Source organism: Electrophorus electricus, chromosome 17 (assembly GCF_013358815.1).
Source record: "Electrophorus electricus isolate fEleEle1 chromosome 17, fEleEle1.pri, whole genome shotgun sequence".
Taxonomy (NCBI): Eukaryota; Metazoa; Chordata; class Actinopteri; order Gymnotiformes; family Gymnotidae; genus Electrophorus; species Electrophorus electricus.
In genome coordinates, this window is record NC_049551.1 from 17676287 (window position 1) to 17685630 (window position 9344).

Consider the following 9344-nt stretch of genomic DNA (forward strand, 5'->3'; position numbering starts at 1 on the left):
GCCTATAGATTATTTAAAATCTATTTTAAACTTCCCACAATGCAATTGTCAGGTTAAAGTGTATCCAAAACCTGAATCCTACCACCCTAAACAATCGTTAGGCAGGGTTAGCTTATCAGAGTTCCATATCAAATCTCCAATCTGTGTTAGTCACTTAGTGGTCACAGGCTTGAGACTAATTTAGGCTACAGCAGACAGAACGGCTACAAGATACCAACTTGTAGTGTAGACACTAGTCTACAAGGTCCACTGAAGTGAATAGGATCTTGTTAAAAATGTAGAGGAGTTCATCAGGTTTCCTAACTTCATTTCTGACATAAGTGGCAGTGTAATCAAAGCACTTCACTAATACAAGGTCCATTAGTATTAAAATGCCTTGCCAATGGAAATGACATACCCTTCCTTCTGATGGTCTGAACGTTTTTGGCAAAATGATCAGCAAGTCTTGATGGTCATTTTAGAGACTGCTAATAAATTTACATGTACATTTTGCAGGCTAAAACCAAATACTTTTGAAACAAAAAACTTGGATACAAAACTAGAACATGCATGCCAGAACAAGAGAAAAGCTAAATTAAGGCTAGTTACGGCTAAATTATAAGTGTCCAAAACTGTAAATAAAAGTTGCATATAGAACATGGAAATATAACCACATAATAGCATGTTTGAGGTGTTACAGTGCTGGAATTTATAAGGCCCCTATACTAACACACTTGGAGCAATGCTTTTCCATTACCTTATGCAGCAAAAATCAAATTGCATAGAATCATTTCTGGACGCTCCGGTTTAAAAAAAAAACAAAAAAAAAACCTTGAGATGCATGTCATTATAGACTAAATAGATATGAATTTGTCCACAGCATAACAGAATACCAAATGTACACCAACACATGACCATAATCTTGTGAATTATTAAGAGATGTAGTTCTGCAATCCTTTGAACTAAATGCGGCTGACGCGTATTGGTTGCCATCTAGTGGTTGAGTATTAACATCCATCCCTGCTAAACCCTTGCACTGAACCGACCTTTTGAACCATAAGCAGTCAGGAATGGTGTGGTGTCCCTAGCAATCTCAGATGTCTTAATGAAAGCTCCACTGAATAAGGTTGTTAATACAAAAGGAAGATTAAAGCTGCAAAAATTACCTTAAGGTGTGGAGTGTCAAAAGCATAGTAAGACTTAACATTTAAAAATGGACCAGGCCTCAACTAGTGCTCCAATCTGCTTCACTAACCAACATCGCTAAGCAACTTTGCCATTTATTAAACCACCTGTATTAAAGAACTAAAGAAAAAGAACTGACAACTCAAATGAGTAACTGAGGAATGCTTAAACTTTATTGAACATTAAAACAAGAACAGGAATGTGCAATTGATCTCCAAGCACTTAAGAGCTAAGGACAAACAGGCTAATTGCCTCCACGGAGACGCAGGACCAGGTGAAGGGTGGACTCCTTCTGGATGTTGTAGTCAGAGAGAGTGCGTCCATCTTCCAGCTGCTTGCCAGCGAAGATTAGACGCTGTTGGTCAGGGGGAATCCCTTCTTTGTCCTGAATCTTGGCCTTGACATTCTCGATGGTGTCACTGGGCTCCACCTCCAGTGTAATGGTCTTGCCAGTCAAGGTCTTCACAAAGATCTGCATACCACCTCTCAGACGCAGGACCAGGTGAAGGGTGGACTCCTTCTGGATGTTGTAGTCAGAGAGAGTGCGTCCATCTTCCAGCTGCTTGCCAGCGAAGATTAGACGCTGTTGGTCAGGGGGAATCCCTTCTTTGTCCTGAATCTTGGCCTTGACATTCTCGATGGTGTCACTGGGCTCCACCTCCAGTGTAATGGTCTTGCCAGTCAAGGTCTTCACAAAGATCTGCATACCACCTCTCAGACGCAGGACCAGGTGAAGGGTGGACTCCTTCTGGATGTTGTAGTCAGAGAGAGTGCGTCCATCTTCCAGCTGCTTGCCAGCGAAGATTAGACGCTGTTGGTCAGGGGGAATCCCTTCTTTGTCCTGAATCTTGGCCTTGACATTCTCAATGGTGTCACTGGGCTCCACCTCTAGTGTAATGGTCTTGCCAGTCAAGGTCTTCACAAAGATCTGCATCTTTACGCTGCATCAGTCAAGTTCAAAAATGTTTGCATTAGCAAGTTATTAAAATAAAATGCATCAAGCTTGGTTTTCATAACAGATTTGGATGACTGCCAGGAAGAGAAAATAAATAAGTAATAGTTATGGGTTGAGTTAAAGGAAACCCCCTCCCTAAGGTGTGGCTAAGTGACTTGCGAGAAATATACGATACAAAACATCATGGCCTGCCAGGACTGAAACCATCCTTTTTGCTAGTCGAACTACTACAATACATCAGTCATGTATTAAAAGTAAAAACAGTTAAATAGTTAGTTCTTAGTTCAGTTTTATTTACCACTTAAACATATTGAAAACGCCTAATTCGCTAGCTACATTGGAATTCGAGAGAGGAGCTCTCGAAAAGAAACATACAAGTAGCTAACTATCTACTTACGTTAACGTTATCAGGGTTTTAAAGACAGACGGAAATCAAACAAAATTACCTTACAACTCCAAAGAAGGCCTTAATAATCAAGATTATATAAGTACTGGCTGTACAGCTGTAGCCAGTGAGGTAGTCAAACAGCTTGGCATGAGCGAACCAACGTCTAGTTAAACTAAACATGAGTGGTAAAAGCAGCTAGTTAGATCACCTAGGTTAGCTAGCCAAGTTAGTCGCATTTAGATTAACCGCTAGGCCCGCGACCAACTAAAGTTTATGCATGTATTTTTATCAAAATTATCCGAACGTCTACATTAACGCTATAATTTTAATGTGATTATGTGTGGTGAAAATCTAATAGTACACGATAACTAGCAAGCAAGTAAATAGGTTAAACTAGCTATTCCAGCACTAAACCGCAATTTTAAGGCTAAACAACTGAGAAAGAAAGCGTTAGCTAGCTAGGCAAAGTTACTACTATAATCCGATATGTGCATTTCCAAACTTGTATTTTTTTCGTTAAAACAGCAACACATGTGAAGCTTTTGTCAAAAGACAATGTATACTTACAAACAAATGTTCTTTTTTTTGGTGTCCACGGACTCTGTAGTGAGCTGCACCTCAGCGTCGCAGGAAGCAAACTGATGATGAAAACACAGTGCCACGTATTTATACAAACGCCATGTATCCTTCCACTGTTACGCCCAGTGAACTATAAATTGTGCAGTTCGAAAACATACGGTCAAACAATGATTAAATGAACGAGGATTGTAATTATTTATATTGTGTAACTTTACGAAGATATCGCTAACATAAAAATTTTTAGATTTTTAGCAAACATTTGGACAATATGGAAGTGAAGACAAATCGACGCGGAGGGATTCGACTCTGTTCAATGACAGAGCGAGAGAATTAAATCTTAAATAAAATGTACAAAACATAATGATGGTAAACTGAAATAATTTAGCTGAAAATTGCGCAAGCTTTATATTGTTGAATGTTTTTTTGTTCGAAACGTAAAGAATGCAAGATCGCACATGCACACGCAAAGGATACAAGATCACACAAACAAACACACAAAGACCTCATTTTCTCACTGTGCCATTCACATTACCATCAGTCAAACTAAACCCAATAGTGCCCTATTTCAAGTTTTACTGATAAACCCAAACATATATATATATATATATATATATATATATATATATATATATATATATATATGAGAACACGCATCATTTTGGAATAGTTTTGGAATAGTGTAGGTTTTAAGTTAACGTTTTATTTCAAGTTCAAGTTCAAAGAGGTTTTATTTTTCATTTCAGCTATATACAAGTACACAACAAAAACGAGACAAAATTCCTCCAGGACCATGGTGCAACACAAAAACAACAGTGCAACAGACAACATGCTACACAAGTGCAAACAGTCCAATATAGTGCAAAATGTCATTAAAAATAACTAAATAAAATAAATAAATAATGATAAATACAGGACAGGACAAATACAAAATGAGTAGACAGTGCAATTATTTAGTACAGTACACAGTACTGGGCATATGTAAAGCGAGTTGTGCATAGCAATCAGTGACATGCTACCCTGAACATAGCAGTCACCGGTAGCAGCCAGAGCAGTTCAGAGTACAGTGCTGGTTTAGTACAGTACTCTGATGATGTGATTTGAACTGTGCATCGCTGCACAGTCATGAGTCAGCAGCGTGAACAGCAGAGGGCTGAGTACGCTGCCCTGGGGATCACCAGTACTCAGTGTGGTGGTGTTGGAAGTGCTGCTCCCAATCCGGACAAACTGAAGTCTACCAGTCAAGAAATCCAGGATCCAGTTGCAGAGGGAGGTGTTCAAGCCCAGTAAGCTCAAATTTCCAATCAGATGCTGAGGAACAATGGTGTTGAATGCTGAACTGAAGTCTATGAACAGCATTCTTACGTAGGTGCCCTTTTTATCCAGATGTGTGAGTGCCAGATGAAGTGTGGTAGAGATGGCATCATCTGTAGAGTGGTTGGGGCAGTACACGAACTGCAGGGGGTCCAGAGAAGGGGGAAGCTGGGTCTTGATGTGTCTCATGAAGCACTTCATGATGATGGATGTGAGTGCGATGGGACGGTAGTCGTTGAGACATGACACCGTGGGCTTCTTAGGCACGGGGACGAAGGTGGTGGTCTTGAAGCATGTTGGGACCATGGTGCAGCTCAGAGAGATATTGAAGATGTCTGTCAGGACATCTGCAAGCTGGTCAGTACATTCTCTGAGCACACGACCTGGGATGTTGTCTGGTTCAGCAGCTTTCCGTGGGTTAACTCCATGCAGAGTACGCCTCACATCAGCCACCGTCAGGCACAGCACCTGGTCATTTTGCAGAGGGATGGATTTTTCTGCTGCAACATTGTTCTGCGCTTCAAACCGTGCATAGAAGTCATTCAGTGCATCTGGGAGGATGGCATCACTGTTACAGGAAGGTGGTGTTTTCCTGTAGTTAGTAATGGCCCGAATGCCCTCCCACATGCGCCGTGTGTCACCAGTGTCTTTGAAGTGTCCACGGATCCTCTGTGCGTGTGCACGCTTTGCTTCCCTGATCGCACGTAACAGTTTGGCTCTTGTTTTCCTGAGAGCCTCTCTGTCACCTGTTCTGAAGGCTGAGTCACGGGTCCTCAGTAGCATGCGCACCTCAGCAGTCATCCATGGCTTCTGGTTGGGGCGTGTGATGATGGTCTTGGAGACAGTAACATCATCAATGCACTTGCTGATGTAGCCAGTCGCTGATGCTGTATACTCTTCCAGGTTAACAGTGCCACCGTCAGTAGCAGCCTCCTTGAACGTGATCCAAGTCGTCTGCTCAAAACAGTCCTGAAGAGCAGAGATGGCTCCTGCTGGCCAGTTTCTCACCTGCTTCAGAAGCGGTTTCGAGCCGCTTCTAATAACTATTTATTTTCAGTTAACGTTTTAAAACCTAGGCTTATACTGTCACAATTGACTTGCACTTTTGCAAAATATATGACACAGAGAGCAAGCCAGTCCATTTTTCGCAACTATAATATTTTATAACATAACAGATAATATAATATAACATATAATATTATATGTTTTGTGTCCCTTGGCCTGCTATGTCAAAGGTCACCTTTCCACTGCTGAACCCAGTGCACACATAGGCAATGCACAGCACTCTGCATACCAAGTGTGTCGGCCCAATGCTCAGGTCACTTCAGTAGGTGTTGCTACAACTGTGTAACTCATTTTATGTCCAACTTAAAAGGTTTTAACTGGAAATCAATTTTACTGCCACATACACATTACAAAATTCCCCAAATGTAAAATGTATGCAGTTAGAGTACATATAATTGACATACTGCACATCAGGGGAAAAAAGCATGCTTAAGCCAAAAGTTAATGTAAATTATTTTAATTGCACATATTATTCCTGCATTTGATTTTTGGTAACAGCATAATCATATCAAAGTCAAAGTCCAATTTATGTCTATAGCACTTGTCACAACATATACTGTTGCAAACCAGATTTACAAATATCTCTGATCCCTAATAATGAGCAAGCTAGTGGCAATGACATAAATAAATGTCCTGATCATAAATAATCATTTATTTTAATTTGCAGGCTCAAAATTAATCAATCAATTTGTCAAAATCTGCACAATCCTTTATCATTCCTTTATTTTTGTTACATTCTTCACAACAGCATATCACAACAGGACTTAAGTAAGACAAGGCATATTCTGAGGATTGTTCATTGTTCATTCACCTGGTAGCTTGTAGACTGGAATCATGTTTGGTTGGTCATTAGATAAAGCACTACAGACGATGTACCATGTGGGTTTCCTGACGACTGACAAGTTCTTTTTTCAATAACCTTTTTGCTTCCTTGCATCTCTGATTATGAGAACTCAGACCAGTTTTTCTGCCACACAAATTTTCCATCAGGCCTTATGCATGTCTGCAGGTGACATCAATAGATATAAGGATTAAGCTTGTGGTTAAAAAAAAGTAAAACATATTGCATGCAAGATGGAGGCATTTGTAGTATTTCTCCTTTCATCTGCTTGTGCTGGAGTTTTTGGACATATCAGACAGAGAGGTGGAATGAAATTAAAGTTTACACAACTTTACATAGGGTCTGCATAACTGAACATGCACTATAAAGTACATAGGAGGGTCAATCCAAGATTTTAATGTAATCAGACCACACTCTCTTGTCTTTTCAAACTTGCTGGAGGTTTGAAATCTCCCTTTAGCACCTAGAAAAGTAAAAAAAGAAAAGAAAAAAGAAACACTACATTAAAATTAAAATATCAGTGATAAAATATGGACTTTCAAATTATGTTTTCCATAAATATATGGCCAATGGTTGTACAGATATTCTATTGGAAGCACTGTGTTGACATTTTGATCATACCCTCTCTGTATTATGAATCACTTCAGGATCTGGTTGGCCATAATCAGGGGGGTTGGCGGTGGGGTCGTAACCCAGTCTGCTGAGCATTGGAGCAATATTCTGCATGTCTCCTAGGAGATCACCTGGGATATGGCCCACCCAGCGAGTCAGTGCCTCCAGATTAACTGGTTTAATAACCTGATCAGTCGAGCGCTCAATTCTGCAAAAGCAGAAAAGTCAAACCAAAGGGAAAGTCAAGTCAAAGAGAACCACAGCTGCATCCTGCACCCCTGCTTCTTAGATAACAGCAAATAAAACAAATATGAAATAAATATATAAAGGTACAATCCATGAAAACTATTTACTTAATCTGAGATCCTGTACTGTAAAGTGACTTTAGAGTTTTAGCTATATAAAAAGACAAATGGTAGCAGCAGTGTGACTTGTGTTATTAAATGATGACTTTTCACATGGCATTTTGTAAGGTGATTATGACGAACCGAGACAGGGAAACTCCTCCGGGTTGGCCGATAGCTTCCTCGTGGTGAAGCACCCCCTCATGCCATGGTACCTCCAGGAACTGCAACACCTTCTCCATTGTGGTTCGTGGTTGCAGAACAAGGTTCTCGTAGTGAACAGCCAGACAGCGTTTAGCTCTGACCAGTGTGCACTGAAACAGCATGACTTCTATGGCATTATTCCACTTTGTAAGGCAGTCCCTGTAGCTAGAGAGGTTAAAGCCAGCTATGGTCACACGTCTGGAGATCATGGAGTGCACGCTAGCTCGGCCATCTCGAACCATGAGTATGAACTTTGATCTGAAAGCAGAGTTACAGGAAATGGGAGGTCAGACTAGTGATGGTGGAAGGTAAGAAGTAGACTGAGTTGACAGTGACATTTGTTAAAGAGAAAGACTTCAATGGATAAAATCAGAATACAGAATAGAATGCAATAAAATAAAGTAAAACCAAAAGCACATTACAAAAAGCACTGTGACATCTACTCCGATGCTACTGAAGAACAAACCCCTTTATCTTGAGCCTCTTACTTGGGAAAGATGTTGGAGAGGTAAAGGGAGCTCTTCAGGGTGAATGGATCCTTATTGCAGAGCAGTGGTGCAGGGTCGCCATGCCGTACGATGACCTCCAGCAGGAAAGCCAGCGTGGCAGAGTCCAGCATCTCCTGCGTGACGCCCTCTTCCTCCAGCTCTGAGCGTTCCTGGCCCTGCTTCTTCCAACCATGACGCAGAGCCAGTAGCCTGGGGATGACCCGCGTCTCCTCTCCACAGCGAATGCCTGGGTGGGCGTCCAGCATGGCCCTCATCAGCGTGGTGCCAGAGCGGGGCACCCCACCCACAAACACCACCGGCGAGTCCTGACTGTAGCGGTACCAAGTCTGGTTGCTGCCCTTAACCACGATCGATACCCGTAGGGCAGGGGTGTGCCAGCCATGGCATTTGAGCACATAATACAATGCCCATGCTGCCATGCAGACACAGGACACCCCCAGCAGGAACTTGACCCCCCGTCGCAAGGACAGACGCATCACTCAGCTACATGGCCCCTGTGCTGAGCAAGGGCCACAGAAAGCAAAGCTGTCAGAGACGCAGCTCTAAGCAAAGCAAACAGATGCCTGAAAATCAGGAACCAACCCAACTTCTCCTGTTATAACCACCACCACCAATCTTTTTCTAACTGTCACAATCTTTAGCTAAATCCGGCAAAATAAACAACATTACATTGTGTAGCAAAGGCTTAGGACAGTACATTTACAAAAAAAAAAAAAAAGAAAGAAAATCCAGGACCTTGTAAAACTGGTAAAAAACTCTAAAACCAAGCTGGTTCTATTTGTGGTCATATTTGTGGTTTTAATTTAGAAAATGAGAGAGACAAATACACCACACTGGTACTTGAAGGGGCTTTAGGAATCCATTGTTCCAGGTTTTACAAAGAAAGAAGACCTTATGTGAAATGCATTCTACAAAGCATGTCAGTACATTTTTAGTTTGTGAGCTAAAAGATTTCCTGAAACAGTTCATCTGTTCCTCGCTCTGTGAGCAGTTAGCAAAAATATAAGACATTAAATGCATGAATGCTATTGGCTCTTTATGGAATTGGTTCTCATAATTTGCCAACATGAGTGTTATGACATCATTCTAAAAAAAAAAAAACCTGTTTAAATGCAGTAAAGATGCAAAGAGACAAATGACTTACACTAGGTAGAGTTCACCAGCAGTTCCAACCACATTCTTTGACTTCAAATGTTTCCATTGGTCATGATCATTTTGAAAATGCTTTCTGAGTGACGATGACTAGCTCACTTAAAATATAAACAACTTCAGGAAGTGGGCGGGACATTAACCACTCTTCATTCCTGTTTCAGCAAGTCACAGAAGTGTAAAATCCAGATAGAACCACCCGTAATGTTTAGTAGGGAATGAA

General features: G+C 41.1%; 2 protein-coding genes across 4 annotated transcripts; both read right to left on the bottom strand.

Moving 5' to 3' along the window:
* Positions 1 to 1315: 1315 nt before the first annotated feature.
* ubc (ubiquitin C) lies at positions 1316 to 3177 on the bottom strand. Its single transcript, XM_027020902.2, has 2 exons — positions 3075 to 3177; positions 1316 to 2105 (listed from the first exon to the last, which is right to left on the bottom strand). Exon 2 carries the CDS (start codon positions 2096 to 2098, stop codon positions 1409 to 1411), a length of 690 nt encoding a protein of 229 aa, XP_026876703.2. The 5' UTR covers positions 2099 to 2105; positions 3075 to 3177; the 3' UTR covers positions 1316 to 1408.
* Positions 3178 to 5903: 2726 nt separating this feature from the next.
* On the bottom strand, positions 5904 to 9208 carry tpst2 (tyrosylprotein sulfotransferase 2). Of its 3 annotated transcripts, none has more exons than XM_027020696.2 (5): positions 9117 to 9208; positions 7952 to 8466; positions 7404 to 7721; positions 6925 to 7123; positions 5904 to 6766 (listed from the first exon to the last, which is right to left on the bottom strand). In XM_027020696.2, the coding sequence occupies exons 2-5, from the start codon at positions 8446 to 8448 to the stop codon at positions 6707 to 6709; spliced, it is 1074 nt and encodes a 357-aa protein (XP_026876497.1). In that variant the 5' UTR covers positions 8449 to 8466; positions 9117 to 9208; the 3' UTR covers positions 5904 to 6706. The 3 variants fall into 3 exon arrangements, with proteins under 3 accessions (XP_026876497.1, XP_026876515.1, XP_026876506.1); XM_027020714.2 differs by having other exon boundaries at positions 7952 to 8471; positions 9117 to 9204; XM_027020705.2 differs by having other exon boundaries at positions 7952 to 8514; positions 9117 to 9191.
* Positions 9209 to 9344: the final 136 nt, after the last annotated feature.